Here is a 17,498-nt window from a genome sequence, read left to right as displayed (position 1 = left end):
TGTGGAGCCTTTTTGTATGCAGCTGGAATATCGCCTGAGGTGGATTGCCAGTGAAGCTGTGGGGTGGCCAATACCCCAAACGCGATTTTGGGCCTGAATAGGCCGCAACATCCGGTGAGTTCAGACCTGAAGGGGGACTCCCTGTTCTGTTGTTAAGAACATATATACAGTCTACGCAAGCATTAAAGAGAGCTTATCTATATAACTAAAGACTTAGCATGGCAAACTGTGCCACGCTCTTCTTGAATCTCTTGGGTATAGTCAGGACCCTCATAAAGATGGTGTTGCTCTAGACCAGCCTTTCTCAAACTTTTATCCTGAAGGAACTCATTCAAATAATATTCGGATCTCAGTGAACTCCTGCATTAATGAAGGTAGAGACGATTTATTTTATATTGAGATTAGTCGTTACAGGATACTCATTTCATGTCCTCCATTATAGCACTCCCCATTATAGTTGTCCAGTGTTTGGGTTTCCTCTTTTCGCCTTGCTGTTCTTGAGGGCAAACGGGGTAACACTATATTAGAACAGGCTTTTAATATTTGAAAAAGTGTAAATAAAATCTATCAGGAACAGGGATATGAAGCCCATACGCTATTATGGGACAACCCATGCATGCTGAAATTTATGACAGTCCCAGGTCCTCAGTTTTGGATAAGTAGAGGTGTGGTGTTTTTGAGTCATATAATAACCAATGGGCAACTTGTGGGCACCCAGGAACTAGTGACACAGCAGAAGATTCAGGCTGTTCAGGGATTTAGGTACTACTACTTGCAATTAAAACATTCCTTTTGATCACAATTGCCTCAGACTCCTATTTAGGTATATGAATCTCCTATTATTTATTTAATCCGGGTGGGCCCAGTCAGACACTTGATAGGAGTGACAGTGATGTGTGTCAGTCCCATTCACCCTCTTTTTTTCACCTAATTTGTGATTGCCCTGTGATCAGGGGCGTCGCTAGCCCTATTTTGGGGTGGCACGTGCCCCCAATCTGTCCTGGGGTGCCACGGATCTCAGTGGCTCCCTTCAGCCGCCGGGGGGCTCCCTGGCACTCACTCACTACCTAATGGGCCTCCCTGTCACTCACTCACTACCTAAAGGGGCTCCCTGGCACTCACTCACTACCTAAAGGGGCTCCCTGTCACTCACTCACTACCTAAAGGGGCTCCCTGGCACTCACTCACTACCTAAAGGGGCTCCCTGTCACTCACTCACTACCTAAAGGGGCTCCCTGTCACTCACTCACTACCTAAAGGGGCTCCCTGTCACTCACTCACTACCTAAAGGGGCTCCCTGGCACTCACTCACTACCTAAAGGGGCTCCCTGTCACTCACTCACTACCTAAAGGGGCTCCCTGGCACTCACTCACTACCTAAAGGGGCTCCCTGGCACTCACTCACTACCTGAAGGGGCTCCCTGGCACTCACTCATTGCCTAAAGGGGCTCCCTGGCACTCACTCACTACCTAAAGGGGCTCCCTGGCACTCACTCACTACCTAAAGGGGCTCCCTGGCACTCACTCACTACCTAATGGGGCTCCCTGTCACTCACTATCGGGGTCCCTGTCACTCACTACCTAACTGGAGGCGCCTGTCACTCACTAGCTAACCTGGGGGTCCCTGTCACTCACTACCTAACTTGGGGGGGGCTACCATATTAAGGGGGCATTCTGCCTATTTATGTGAAATGCTGTCTATTTATGTGCCTCATGACTGCTGAATTTGTCTTGTTGGGAGCCTTATGATTTGTTGGGGGCCTCAAGATTGCTGAATTTGTCTTGTTGGGGGCCTCATGATTTGTTGGGGGCCTCATGATTGCTGAATTTGTCTTGTTGGGGGCCTCATGATTTGTTGGAGGCCTCATGATTGCTGAATTTGTCTTGTTGGGGGCCTCATGATTGCTGAATTTGTCTTGTTGGGGGCCTCATGATTTGTTGGGGGACTCATGAGTGCTGAATTTGTCTTGTTGGGGGTCACATGATTTCTAACTGTGAGACTATGGGAAAAGCTGAATCCTTATCGTATGAGACAATAGCATTAAACCTACTTTTTTAGCTTTTTAAAACAGAAAATAAAACTGGGAGGTTCTAAAAAATTGAATACATTTTTCAGGAGTAGGATGGATGAAATTGTTTATCTTCACAGTTTATTTTCAACTTGGATTTTCCATAATGTTAATGTATGAGTTAAAATGTTTGTACAGTATTTAGTCTGAATTGCTGTTGCCGCTTTGCGATAGATAAGTGACTTTTGGGTTGCAGTTTGGGCACTCGGCCTCCAAAAGGTTCGCCACCACTGTCATAATCTAATGTCCCACCATTGCTAGGTTCATGTAAATTTGTCTCCACCCGTTACCACACCTATATTCTGGTCCATGGCCCACCCATTTTTCGGTGCGGCGCGATAAGCACGCCGCACAACGTGATCCTCATATTTTTGCCAGGCAAGAGGTGGCATGCAGATACCTTATGCCCTCACCACCAACCTTTGAAAACTGGGTTAAAAGAGTGGACAACTCCTTACCTTATAAAAAAAAAACAACTGGTGTTTGTACTTAGGGGAAGCTATCAAGAAATGTAATATAGTATGGGATAGATGGAAGACATGCCAACGATACCCCAATGCCAAGGGCTGTATATTTCAACTGCCAGCCCATGCGACACATCAGCTAGCTCTCATTTTTACCTTGCGTCCCAGTTGGGACTCGTTTATTTCCTTCAAAGCAGATATAATCCCCTTGCTAGTAATGCCAAGATACCAACTCTGCCTAGCAGATGTCTAGAGGCACTAGTGGGAGGAGGTAGAGACCCTACTGGCTCCCCCTGCAGCAGCGCTCAGTGATCACCCACATCCCCCAACAGTGTAAAAAAAGTATGTGCTGGGGGGGGGGGGGGGGGGGAGAGACATGGGTAATTTGATTGGAAGTGGTTGATGTCTAAAAATCACAGGTTTGATATCTTACAGTAAAAAGTGCTAAGTAAAAAAATACCCATAAAAGAACACACAATTTCAGAAAAAAAATCTTGCTTTAATTATAATGCCCTTCATATTATGTGGTCAGCAAAGGAGCAAGCAGGTAGCAATGTAAACAGTACAAGAGAGCTAGTTTTAGATCATAAAGAGTTAGGGCAAGCAATGGCAGGACACATGATATTATTATAGCAGACCAAAACTTAAAATGAAACGGAATTTAGAGATAATGCAAATTAATAGCTGCCTCCATGTGCTTGTTGAAAACGTTTGTGTGTATCAACAGTTGAACTCTGGTCTACGTATGTGATCTATATGTGACCTATACAAGCAAGACAAACTCACTGTTTGGCTTCACAAAAATTGAGGACCGCACTAATATCAGTGTAAGATCTTCATGCTTTAAAGAGACACTGAAGCGAAAAAAAAAATATGATATAATGAATTGGTTGTGTACTATGAATAATTACTAGAAGATTAGCAGCAAAGAAAATATTCTCATATTTTTATTTTCAGGTATATGGTGTGTTTTCTAACATTGCATCATTCTCTACTATGTGCAGATTACACAACACTCTGCATTCAAAATGATTCTTTCAGAGCAGTCTGTGAACTAATGACCTCTCCTCTGGGAGATAAAAAGAAAACTGTTCACTTACAGTTGAGATAATAAAAGTCAGAAGACAGCCCTCTCCAAGACTTTGAAAGTCATAGAGATTAATGGCTTTTTTGCATAGAGATAACAACTGGAGTTTCTTAACTCTTCCTGTACTGGAAACAATTACACTGATGTATCTGATCTTAATGTTTTATTTCTTAGCTGTGCTACACATACGAATCATAAAATCATAATTTTTTTTTTTCGCTTCAGTGTCTCTTTAATGTGGTAGTTTCAGGAACTCATATTTAGAGAACAACTGACACTTTGGATAAAGTATTAAAATGAAAACAAACAAACAAAAAAAACGATATACCTTTACGACACACTAAATACTGACCAAGGTTACCAGCTCTGCAGTGTTTTTGTGTCCTTAAAATACAGATTTCCAGTGTCAGCAGCACTGCAAAATGCTACCTGGTGTGTTTGGTGTTGTGTTGCTCACTTACTATGTAGAGAGGTGTAACTACTAGGCAGGCCTGAGCCATAGGGGGGGTTACACATTCTTACTCTCCTTCCCTGCAGTACAGGGGCTTTGCCTTCAGAGCAGGTGTTGTGAAGGAGTCCGCGCTGCCATGGGGTCCATGGTGGCCACACTTGTTACATGGCTGCTAACAGACGGGTCTTCTTGTCATTGCAGTCACCATATCAAGGGTTAAATGAGGGTTAAAAAAGTGGGCATCTCAGTTTTGGTGGAAGGCCCCATGATTTGTAGTTGGGGTTGACGACAGTGTCTAATAATAGCCTATAACAATAATCTGCTAATACTATCCAAAGTTTCATTATTTAGTTTAATTACTTACTTCTGTCTTTTTGTTACTTCTGTCTTTTTGTTGAGTAGCTACTTCATTTGTGACAATGATCATACATACTAAGGCTGTTGTTAACACAGATTCCCAACCATAGTTACATTTTGTAGCAGGGGTCATATAACAAATGTGGCCATCATGATCCCCCACCCATAACAAGTGCGGCCTCAATACCTGATCTGGAGGATGAACTCTGGTATTGGAGGGAAGGTAAGTGGTACCCCCACAGCTCCCTCTATAGTTATGCCTCTGATTACAGGATAGGAAGTGAGGAGAAACAACTCCGGTGGGGACACATAGAGCAACAAAATGGTGACAGAAGATATAAACCATTTATTATACACAAAAAAACTTTTATTGTTCTTCATGACCTAATTATAACAAACTTGAGTGAGAAAAATGCAGGGCTTTCCCACTCCAACCAAACTTAGAAAAGAAACATGTGGCTGCAAAGTCTTACATGTTGGGAGGAACTCCGCTGCAGTCAATAGACAGGCCCATTTCTTATTCATGTAACCACATGCAGCCTCCCATCAGCTCTTGAAAAAGCTTGCTTATTAAATACTTTAATACACATGAATAAATATATAACAAGAGTGCAAATTTTGCATGTATAAGTTCAGTAACCAATAAATAAATATTGTGGAACATCTGATGTTATAAATATGCATTTGTTGATGGTTATGCAGTTCCATTTCTCATTACATTGAAGATACTATTCCATTCTTTAAAGAACAGCGCTGGAGTCTGTAAAAGAGAACATGCGTGTTACATTCCTCTTGATGTACAGCATCCAGCAAATACATTTTTTTATAAGTCATAAATATATTAATCTTATGGTTACAAAAGCAGCCTGGTCACATGACTGTTGGGGCCACTGCAATCTCTATAGCCACATCATTAGCTGTATCTAGATACATCTAAAAGGGGCGCCGATAGTAGAATGCCGATAGTAGAATAATTATAATGATATACTACTACCCGCACTGTAACCCAATTCTCACACTAACCCTCCCCTATCTATGCCTAATACCAACTCCCCCCACCTACTCCTAACACTAGCCGCCCCCCTACGATGATAACCCAACACTCACACACACTTAACATACACAAACCATGCAATTTAATGCTTTTAAAATTTATGTTTCATTACAGTCTGTAATCAGTTATGATTTTCAAAATCCAGTGCCAAATGCTTTGATAGATCTCTACTTTCATCCACAACAACAGTAAAGTGTTGCGGAGTATATTTCAGATTCTTATTTAACCACTCAGGGCTGGTCACCCTGGGCACCCAGTTACCACTTTCTCTCAGATGCTCTTTTAAATTGACCGTGTTGTAACAACATTATTTTTTCTGGTTTCCCTCTACTGCACACAGTTTCCTCAATCTCCCCTCTGCTCAGTACATGTGAGTTTACATCCCTCTCTAGTTCTTGTCTATAAGTCATATGGGGGAAGGGTCCATCTGTTTGCTTTAAGATAAAGTAGAAGCAGCAAAGATGGTTGATAGTACATTTTGTATACCACTTATAGCATATTGCTTCCAGAACACAAGATATCAAGGGGAGGGACGCTCATCTGCTGGCTGCCTGGCATATGGTGATCTGTATCATTCATAAATATGCTTTTGAGATCAAAGGAGAGATTGAGTAATAGATCTACATTGTTAAATTATAGGTAGTGCACATATGTTCTAAAACAGCACAAGTGTCCCCAACCTTTAAAGCATTGCATAAATACAAACGTGTTTTGTTTTGCCTTAAATCCACCTAACAATTTGCAGGTAACTGGCTTCTTGCTCTTTTTCCTGCAGACCCAAGACCTCCATTCATGGTCTGCTGCTGGTGAGGACCCGGATATGCCACTCACTCTGGAGACATTCTGAGTAATGGCTACAATATACCATATTTTGCAATGGAGCATTAATCTCCTGGGCCCAGGTGGGTAGTCATAGACACACTGATTGTCCCTGTGATCAACAAATACGCTCTATAGGCTCTAAAACATAGCTCTTAATTAAGTATTTTAAAATGGTATTTTAAAACATGCAAAGTTAACTGACAAAATAGCCTGATTAGTATTGCGGTAAGCTCTGACTTGGGCTGCATGCTATATGTTATATGTTTGAGTTGTACTGTATACCACTAGCACAAACACTTTGCACTTTTTCTGACGAAGCCCCATTATTGAGGCAAAACATGTTGGTTTGAGGGAGCATGTTTGTCTGTATGATACACTAGCACTTTGGCGGCACATGTAATTCTATGGGATTACTCACACTGTGGCAATTACAGTGTGATTGCAAATTCTGGCAATCGCAAATGCGCTGTATTCCAGGCGATTGCATTGCGATTCTCTTTCACTGGAATGAAAATCGCAAAATGCTATTGTAGAAAAGTCGGAAAACATCTCAATGCAAAATCATGATCGAAATCGATAGGTGCTAAGCAGGTCAGGAGATAACCGCCTAGCTTTTTTGGAAAGATTTGTTGGGGGTTAGCATAAACTGGGACACTAGACTCTCTACAGGCCCTAGGCACCTACTTTAGTTGCCTTGTGGATGATCCGGCTCTGTGTGGGTCCCTCTGTCCCACTGTGCCTCCTTCTGTCCCCCTTTGTCCCTCCCTCTGTCCCCTTGCCCCACTATCTGCTCCCGTCCCCCTCCTGCATTCCCCCAGTCCAGTGTGTAATGGCAGAGTATAGCACAGCAGAAGCTGTGCTCTAACCTCCTCTCTGGAGACCAGTGCTGTGTCTTTTTTTCTGCTCCCTCTAGTGCTGGCTCTCTTCATGAAGCGTGTAATCAGGCTACATGCGGTAGGGGATGCTGGGCACTAGGGTGAGTGGTGAGCAGACAGGCGGAAGCCCAACACTGGACTCCAGAGAGGTGAGAACACAGCTTCTGCTGCACTATACACTGCATTTACACACTAAGCTTGGAGTAGTGCAGGAAGGGGGTGTGCAACAAAATGCATCAAGACAAGATCGACAGGTTGTTTGTATCTCAGGAACTCCCTGCATTATGCATCCTATATGACACATAGTTTATATTCTCTAGTAGTGTGTGGTTGTATTTTTTTTAAGGGGAGGGGGTGACACGAGACTTCTTGCCTGGAGTGACAAAAAATGTTATCCTTTTGGCGCCTCTGTACATCAATATACCTGGTGGAGGGGTGTTATCCCTTGTTTTCTACCCACAGAGAGAGACTTCTTAACTTTAATGGGGTCAGGTCATAACATCCCCACCCTCCTACACAGTGGTTGCCTTTGTGTTTGTGAGTCTAAACTCTTGTACACCTTACTACTTCCAATTGCTTCTTGAATGTACTACACTATTTTGGGCTCTCTGTGTTCCTTTTTCTCCTTCTGCAAATTCTACTACATTTGTCAGGCATACAGACATATTAATTATATTCAGCTGTCAATATTCAGCATATTGCAGGTGTCAAGGACTTACTTGCACCATCTTGTAAGACATTCTGCATCATCTCTGCATGTAGCTCCAACAGGACGCAAGGAAAGCGTTCTCCAAAATGGAGTCATCCTACGAAGTCTTGTTGCTGGTTTAGAGCCAGAATTACTCATGGGAGCGCCTTCAAGCTGGGAAGAGAGATATTAAAAGCCTGAATAGGAATTCCACTAAAACAGGAATAGGAACTAAATAGGAACTCCACTAAAAACTGCAAAATGCACACAAATTGATTGTAGGCCTGGAACCCACTAGGAGTGCTTTTCGGAGCACTTTGTGATTTGAAAAGCTCTTACTAATGTAATGTTATGCTCAGCAAGGCCAAGTGACATGTGCTGTCCTATGGAAAGGAGAAGGAGTCATTGCGCTACAGCGGAATGCAAAATATATTAATGGAGAAAGATCTAATGTAGCCAGTTCTTCCAGCAGGCATTGTTGCACAGTGCTGCATGGATGGGGGGATAGGACACCCATACATCAGTTAACTTGCTCCCAGATTGTTAGCACTAGAAGTATCTGAATCAGTGTAAGGCCTGGAACCCACTAGCAGTGCTTTTCTAACCATTTTGTAAGCGCTTGTAATTTAAAAAGCTCTTGCAAATGTAATGCTATGGGATTAATCCTCACTTGAGCGATGGGATTTTATAAAAATCCCCCATAGCATTGCATTAGCAAGAGCTTTTTCAAATCACAAGTGCTTACAATACAATAAGCACACACTGAACAACAAAGTGCCTGATATCCTATTTTACATGTCGTTTAACCAACTTGATAATGGACAATGGACTGGATAGAACAATGGACGAGATTAAAGGACTGACCAAACGACTGTATGTTTGAACGTTATTTGGACAAATGACTAGAAGTCAATTGCACACACGTATGGACCTGACAGTCATTTGAACGAAAGTTGGCCCAACTGATCCGCCAGGTGGATCAGGCAAACAGCCTGTTATCAGTCGCTTCACTGCGCATACACACATCCAACTTGTCATTCAAACGACAAGTTGGGTGGAAAATCAGGACGTGTATACGTACCTTTACACATAAGATAGAAGAAGCTGCTACAGGAAGTGGGTTGGGGAGGGGTATGTTTTATTGTAATGCAGCATCATTTCTGAGAAGCAGCTGGGAATTTGTGAATGAATCAGCAGTGTCTGCCATGCACAGTGCACAAGGAAGGAGTTGCAAGAGCTTTGCTTATACGTACTTGGCAGTCCAAATGGCTTAACATCAATTTTGTAAACAGGGTAAAATCTGTGTAGGATACAGACGACGTATGAAAAAAAAAAAAAAACATTTTAAGAGCAAAAAGAGGTCTCAACTCCTATTTCTGGGTGAACGTTCCCAGCTCTAGTATGATATTAACTGTAGGGATGGTCGGAAATACTGATTTTCAATTCCATGGAAATTCTGACTACCAAAAATACGTATTTCCAAGGAATGTCTTTTTTTGTCATTTTGTTATTATCATCAGTTAAATACAATGCTTACATTTCCAGCAATTCCAGTATTTGTATAGCGCTCTTCTCCTGTCAGACTGAAAGTGTTTGTGAGGCAGCCACTATGGTGTACTCAGTAGGCAGTAGCAGTGTTAGGGAGTCTTGTCCAAGAACTCCTTACTGAATAGGTGCTGGTTTACTGAATTGGAAGAGCCAAGATTTGAACCCAGGTCTCTAGTGTCAGAGTCGGAGCTCTTAACCATCCCTAATTAACAGTATAATTTAAATATGTAAGGAAAAGGAGATATTTCAATGTACAGGGAAAGTGAGATATTTCAATGTATTGTTATTATCATATAACACAGACACTATTCGGCAGCACTTTACAGAGTACCTCAGACAAGTCACATCACTAGCTGCATCTCAATGCAGCCCACAATCTAATGTCCTTACCGTAGTCAAAGGCCAATTTTACTTGAAGAGCCATTGAACTGACTAGTATCTCTTTTGGCTTCTGAGAGGAAATCAGAGCATCCAGAAGAATACATATAACTATCATACACGTTAGCTTTTATTCAGTTAACTTTTCTCCCTAGTTCTAGTTCTCCCTTGTTCCTAGTTCTATCCCGGAAGATACCGTAATTATTCAACTGAACTACAAAACAACAACTAAAAAAGTATTAAAATGTAGGTTAAAAGCAATGCCAAACTTATTTTGAGTGTTTTCTTCTTTGCTGGTGGCTTGGCAGGTACTTTATTAATAAGATATGAAAGCATCTCTAGTGAGAAAACTCAAGAGAAAAGTCAATTGACTAAGGGCCATAAGCCCATATGCAATTAACTTTTTCTCCTAAGTTTTCTCTTAGGAGATAATATTACATGTTCTCTGTAAAGTAAATTTTCAGCACTTTGCAACGAAAAAAGTACCACAAAAGTAGGTTAAAGCACTATCACAATTATTTTGGGCAGTGGAGTCAGTACAAAAATCTTCCGACTCCTCGGTTTATGAAACCATGACTCCGACTCCAACGCCGTCTCCGGGTACCCAAAATGGCTCAGACTCCTCGACTCCGACTCTTTAGTCTAACACTTAACAGGGCTGTGGATTTTGTACAAAAATCATCCGACTCCTCAGTTTATGAAATGAACGACTTCAACTCCGACTCTGGGTGCCCAAAATTGCCCCGACTCCTCAACTCCGACTCCACAGCCCTGGTATTTTCTAGTTTGCTGGTGGTTTAAAAGGCATTTTATTGACAAGTTGTAAACATGGGCCATGGTGTTCTTGGCAATGATCAAACTTAGGACTGGCCAAGATGTAAACCCAGGACACTTGGTCTACAAGGCGAGACTGCCAGCTAATTTGCCACTCATGTTGTTCTTCTGAACTTTCTGAAAACTATTTTCACTAAATATAGAGCTCGCCATATGGTTTGCCATTCATGTCACCAATGGCTGTTTGAATTTTACCCTCCACCCTGGCTAGAGATGAAATAATTGCTATTTCAAACTTTTTTTTTTAATCCAAGCAACTCCAGCATGACGTAGAAAGAACTATAATAATTTCCCAAACCTCACACCCTTTATGTATTTTGAGCGCTAGTTGAGGTGTCTCCCAGTGGAAACTCAGCAATACTCATGAGACAGAAGGCCTAACTGATCCCATGCTGAGGAAAACTAGACTTCCAATTTAACTGTAGATTCAAAGCTACTGGCATTAAGACAACATAAAACTATTTTGAAAGCAAGAATTGAACAAAACCATGCAATCACTGCGTGTGACAAAAGATTAGGTAGCATTCCAGGATAAACTATCATTATCACACAGCACTTGCAGTGTTATTAGGTTATCAGATTGTGTTAAACGGCGTGTTTAGGTCACCCTGATTATATGATGTTTCATTCTGTGCCAGGAAATTATCTGATACCTGAGAAAACAGTATGTACTGACGCTGACCCAGACCAGCGACCTAAACAAACAGCAAGTACTGACACTGACCGAGACCAGTGACCTAAAAAAACAGTATGTAATGGCACTGACCAAGCCCAGCAGCCTAAGGAAAAAAATATGTATTAGCATTGACCGAGACCAGTGACATAAGGAAATAGTATGTACTGGCAATGACCGAGACCAACAACCTAAGGAAACGGTATGTACTGGCATTGGCCAAGAGCAGCGAACTAATGAAACAGTATGTACTGGCACTAACCGAGACCAGCAACCTAAGGAAACAGTATGTACTGGCACTCACCAAGACAAGTGACCTAAGGAAACAGTATGTACTGGCACTGACCGAGACCAGTGACCTAAGGAAACAGTATGCACTGGCACTGACCGAGACCAGTGACCTATGGAAACAATATGTACTGGCACTGACCGAGACAAGTGACCTAAGGAAACAGTATGTACAAGCAATGACTGAGACCAACAACCTAAGGAAACAGTATGTACTCGCACTGACCGAGACCAGCGACCTAAGGAAACAGTATGTATTGGCACTGACTAAGACCAGTGACCTAAGGAAACAGTAAGTACTGGCACTGACTGAGACAAGTGACCTAAGGAAACAGTATGTACTGGCAATGACCGAGACCAACAAACTATGGAAACAGTATGTATTGGCACTGACTAAGACCAGTGACCTAAGGAAACAGTATGTACTGGCACTGACTGAGACAAGTGACCTAAGGAAACAGTATGTACTGGCAATGACCGAGACCAACAACCTAAGGAAACAGTACGTACTGGCACTGACTAAGACCAGTGACCTAAGGAAACAGTATGTACTGGCACTGACTGAGACAAGTGACCTAAGGAAACAGTATGTACGGGCAATGACCGAGACCAACAACCTAAAAAAACAGTATGTACTGCCACTGACCGAGACCAGCGACCTAAGGAAACACTATGTCCTGGCACTGACCGAGACCAGCAACCTAAGGAAATAATATGTACTGACACTGACCAAGCCCAGTGAGCTATTAACAGGTCACATTGAATATTATGCTTTGAGTCACTTCTGCATTTTCAGCCTCTGAAGACGCAGCCATTCTGGGCTGTGAAAGGTACGTTAGGCTGCATATTGTACGATGTATATTACCCTTGTGATGTAGTTATGACTTTTATCCTTATAACTGTCTACTTTTCTGTGAACATTATTGTATAAAAGTAATATATTTTATACTAATGAAATAATTTACGGGCATACGAACCCATACCTTTTTTGTTGCTATTTTACCTTTATTATTATTATTTATATATACTATGATAGCATTAAACATTTCTGTTTTCCTGTAATTCCCATCATCAGGAGAAAGAAAGGGGTACCGCTGCAGAAAAATAAGACTCAGATTTCTATCACAATGTTGACACTGCTATTCATGCTCATGTCTGGCCGATTCTTGGGCGTTCTCACAGGCAATTACCACATGAAAAAAGGTTACAGTTGAACATGCGGTATCGTTCATACGGCATTCAATTATTCTACTCCCCACACTGCTACTAGTGTGATCCTAACTGTGGCCATGGACTTCCTGAAGCTGTCCTTGATTGCACAGCTCAGTGCAATGTTCTGGCAACATTTAGTAAAGGGCAGTAAGACTGACCTAGTGAGCAATAAAGACCAGTTCAAACCATGGGCGTAACAATAGACCCTGCAAGGGATGCAGCCGCAGGGGGCCCAGAAGCCACAGGGGGCCCCATCCTGAGAGACTGACAACTAAGGACAAGGAGAGAAAAAAACTTTCTGCTCTCTGCACATTTGTTCTAATGACTGCATTTGCTCAGTCACTGATAAGGATTCATACAAAGTTTTGCAGACAAAGATTTGTAGACAGTCCATGGGGAGCGAGAGGGGGCCCCATCCAAAGTTTTGCAGGGGGCCCAGTGATTTCTAGTTACGCCCCTGGTTCAAACCAATCTTCCAGCCTCTCTGAGAAGACTGTACTCAGTTGTGCTGCTTCATTCTGCCTGTTAGCTGAAAGGTTAAAATGGTGGATTGCAGCAGAATCAAGACTAGATGGACAGAGGTCATTACCTATTGATCTAAGGGCTCAAACCCACTAGCAGCCTTTTCTAAGCGCTAGTGAGTTGAAAAAGCTCTTGCTAATGCAATCCTATTGGGGATTTTTAGAAAATCACATCGCTTTAGTGGGATCACACCCATAGCATTACATTAGCAAGAGCTTTTCAAATCACAAAGCGCTCAGAAAAGCGCTTCTAGTGGGTTCCAGGCCGTGATGACACATCTACCTTTAATTCAACTACCTTTGAGGCCTTGTTCACATTATAAATCGCAAGCGATGAGCGATTTATGCTGTGATTTTTGATGAACTTTTCCCTGCGATTTGCGCTTTTGCTTAGCAATGTTTTTTTCACTTCCTGACGTCAGTTAGGAAGTGAACTCTTTAACCTGGAAATTAATAAATACAATGTATTTATTCATAGAAGCACTCCGGAAATCGCTATACAAAGGGTTTTTTCAAGCGCTTTGTGATTTCCCTATACCTTCTATTGAGCCAAAGCTTTCAGAAAATGGTAGATGTAGCACGTTTGCGATTTTAGTAAAATCTACACGCGCACATGTGGACACTATCATTGAGCGCTTTTGGGGTGATTTCTAAAATCGCCAGTGCTTAAAAGACCCCGCAAATGCTCATAGTGTGAACGAGCCCTAAGGGCTAATTCACACTACAAGAGCTTTTTAAGCAGTAGAGATTTTAAAAGCTCTTGCTAATGCAATGCTATGGGGGATTTTTTCAAAATCACATCGCTCCAGTGTGAACACTTACATGGAATAACATTAGCATGAGCTTTTAAAATCAAAAAGCTCTTGTAGTGTGAACGAGCCCTGACTCTACAGTGCTTTTCTAAGCGTTGTGATTTGTAAAACGCTTGCTAATGTAATGCTATGGGGGATTTTTTTTTAAAATCACATCCCTCAAGTGGGATCACACACTTTGCATTACATTAGCAAGTCCTTTTCAAATCACATGAGCTTAGAAAATCCCACTAGTAGGCTTTTCTAAGCGTTTGTGATTTGAAAAGCTCTGCCTAATGCAGTGCTATGGGTGATTTTTATAACATCACATCCCTCATTTGGGATCACGCCCATAGCATTACATTAGCAAGAGCTTTTAAATTACAAGCGCTGCTACTGGGTTCCAGGCCTTACGCTGATTCAGATACTTCTAGTGCTAACAATCTGGGAGCAAGTTAACTGATGTACGGGTGTCCCATCACCCCAGCCATGAAGCACTGCAGCAATGCCTGCTGGAAGAACTGGCTGCATTAGATCTTTCTCCACAAATTGCTTTTGCGTTCCCCTGTAGCGCAATGACTCCTGCTCCTTTCAACAGGACAGCACATGTCACTTGGCCTTGCTGAGCATGCAGGTCTGTACATCATTAGGCAGATATTAAGATAATATTCAGATAATGATTCCCACAACTGACAACAACCCAATGTATGTGCAAATAAAATGACAAAAGTTCACAGAAGTTCTACATCTCAGGGAAATGGTCAGGGGATTAGGGAATTATTGGCTGTATTTGAAGTGCGATTTGAAAAAAAAATACAGGACATTATTATTACTAATCTTGCATTACAGTCATACATTTTGCAGGTGTTTTAATTACTAAAACCATCAGAAGTGGCATTAATTCAGCCTTCCTGGTTTCGAGGCTGCAGCTAATGCTAATCTAGACTCACCTGGTGTATCAGCAGGACACACAGCATAAAGATTGCTGTCCACTTCAAAGGCTGCAGAGCCATGGTGTGAGGGAAGTTAGGTACGTGCGTTGAGGAAGCAACTTGCCTCCTACCTGAGATTTTATAGACAGAAGTCTAAACTGATTGCATCATTTGTATCCTGAAATGGGCAAAGTGCAGTGCGTGCATGCAGTAAGTTAATACCTATCAGTGCACTATATTAACACTGCCAGCATTATCCAATGTTCCACTGGAATCTGATTCCTGTGTGATGGTTCTCTAACCCTTGTCCTCTGGGCTTCTGTATTCCACAGTCATTGAGATTTATGGCAGACTATGACACAGCAAGCTTTACACTGACGGTCTCAAGGCTAAACACCTGCTGTCAGTAAAACTACTACAGAATGCTAGGCAGATTTTTTTTCTATTGAAACATAATATGGACAGAATTTATATTTAGAATATCTGAACAAGGAGTGGGTCTTTCTAACAGCAACCAATCTGATGCTGTTAGGAAACATGATCATTTAATAGTTGTGGTGGTAATATTGTCATACTGAAAAGGTGTTCACTGCACTCATTAAAGCGGAATATAACCCTGCATTTCAACTTTGCTCTAAAACATTATTTACAGTATATTATATGCAACCAGCATTTTTTTTTTACTAGACCAGCATTGGAAGGGTTACACACAGCTTTAAAGTTCCTGGAGATTTCTGCAGACGCATCCGAAGCTGACAAAGATACATTTTGTTTACATAAATGTATCTAAGTGTTGAATGTGACTCACTCTCTCAGGAGCTGGAGGACAGCCAAAGAGTGGGTAACATTTCTCAATAGATACATATAACTAAATAGAATGTAACAATCTGAACTTCTGCATATCTCTCCCGGAACCTTAAACCTCTGTGTTTAACCCTTTCAATGCTGGTGTAGTAAAAAAAAATGCTTTTTGCATATAATATGCTGTAAATAATGTTTTAGAGCAAAGTTGAAATGCAGGGTTATATTCCGCTTGAAGGCAGAGTGTGCGCTCTGCAATTTACCAACATGAAAAGGCACGTTGCCTATGGAAACAGCAATACTTAAAGCACTCATTAGGTGAAAAGGGTTTACATTCTTTACTTACCTGGGGCTCCTTCAAGCCCCTACATGTTTTCTGAGTCCCTCGCCACAGCTTTGGTGCTCCCTGCCGGCCGCCTGTGTAGCTCGGCGACTCGTCCGTGGGTCTGTTCTTCTACACATGTGCGGGAGCCCACGTCATCGGGCACATACTGTGCCTGCGCCTGCTTCACGGGCGGCCAGCAGGGCAGCGATACTAGTGTATTTGTCTGCCACTTAACCATCTGTATCCCTCTCAAATTCACTGGTGACTAAGCCTAGACGTTTCCTTATTCAGCACAACCTGGGTGATGTATGTAGTCGTATTGCACACTGTTACCTCTTAGTGCTAGTGGAAATGTTATTGATGATGCATATGTTATAAGTGTTTTAGTTTTGCACAGGAGCTCATTTGCATGCCTTTTGATTATTACCTCACTGATTTAGGAATTTATTTGTGATTAAAGTTTCACTGTGATTAGCACATAGCACTTTATTTGCATATCCTGAACCCAGATTCACATACTCTCTGTTGCTCAGGGATAAGCACTGAGTAGTATTCATTGCCATGTGTGATTTTTGGACCAGAGGAAACATTGATAGGTCATCTGAGAGGTGGAAATGTTTACATTTTTTTAATTGTTTACAATCATGTTTAGATATATTTAGATACCAATACAATTATTCTGGAGATATTGAGCAGTGCTGTTTCCATGGACAACATTGGTAGATAGCATTGTCAGAAAAAATACTTTTTATCAAACGGTGTCAGTGCAATATCTGACTGTATAAATATATTTATGTTCATTTTTGGGGATAATGGTTATTCTTTTTTTTCCTGGTAGTTTTTCCTTCCTATATTTTCTGGTATTCGCCAACAATAATATAAAACAGTGGTATGGCAGTTGGGGAAGCAGAGGTTGCGAGAACACAGGGACCCAGGACTATATGGGAGCAGCCCCTGCAACTGCATGGGGGCCTTCCTTCCGATACAGGGTTCCCGCCTCCTGGAAGTGTGTTTTTGTGTTTACACTTGTTAAGGGTGTGAAGGTGATTATGGCCACACTTGTTTTATAACTGTTGCAAGATGCGCCCCAAGGCTGCGAGGGTCACCAAGAGGAGGAAAGGAATGGGATTTCACATTGGGGGCCAGATCAAAGTTTTGCTGGAGGGCCCCCTGATTTGTAGTTATGCCTCTGCAAGGATCTTTTTTATATTGATTCGATGTTATATTAAAAAAAAAATATTGCTACTAATAAAATCTGTTTACAAAAATGACATGTTGCTTAATAATCAGATGTTTAATCAATCAAATTTTGATTTTACATGTCCATT

At 41.8% G+C, this 17,498-nt stretch overlaps 1 protein-coding gene across 1 annotated transcript; it reads right to left on the bottom strand.

Moving 5' to 3' along the window:
- Positions 1-4,773: 4,773 nt before the first annotated feature.
- LEAP2 (liver enriched antimicrobial peptide 2) lies at positions 4,774-15,302 on the bottom strand. Its single transcript, XM_068272928.1, has 3 exons — positions 15,063-15,302; positions 7,899-8,041; positions 4,774-5,188 (listed from the first exon to the last, which is right to left on the bottom strand). The coding sequence occupies exons 1-3, from the start codon at positions 15,123-15,125 to the stop codon at positions 5,143-5,145; spliced, it is 252 nt and encodes an 83-aa protein (XP_068129029.1). The 5' UTR covers positions 15,126-15,302; the 3' UTR covers positions 4,774-5,142.
- Between the last annotated feature and the right edge of the window lie 2,196 nt (positions 15,303-17,498).

The sequence above is a fragment of the Hyperolius riggenbachi genome, chromosome 3 (assembly GCF_040937935.1).
Source record: "Hyperolius riggenbachi isolate aHypRig1 chromosome 3, aHypRig1.pri, whole genome shotgun sequence".
Classification (NCBI taxonomy): Eukaryota; Metazoa; Chordata; class Amphibia; order Anura; family Hyperoliidae; genus Hyperolius; species Hyperolius riggenbachi.
This window is presented reverse-complemented; position numbering and strand designations above follow the sequence as displayed.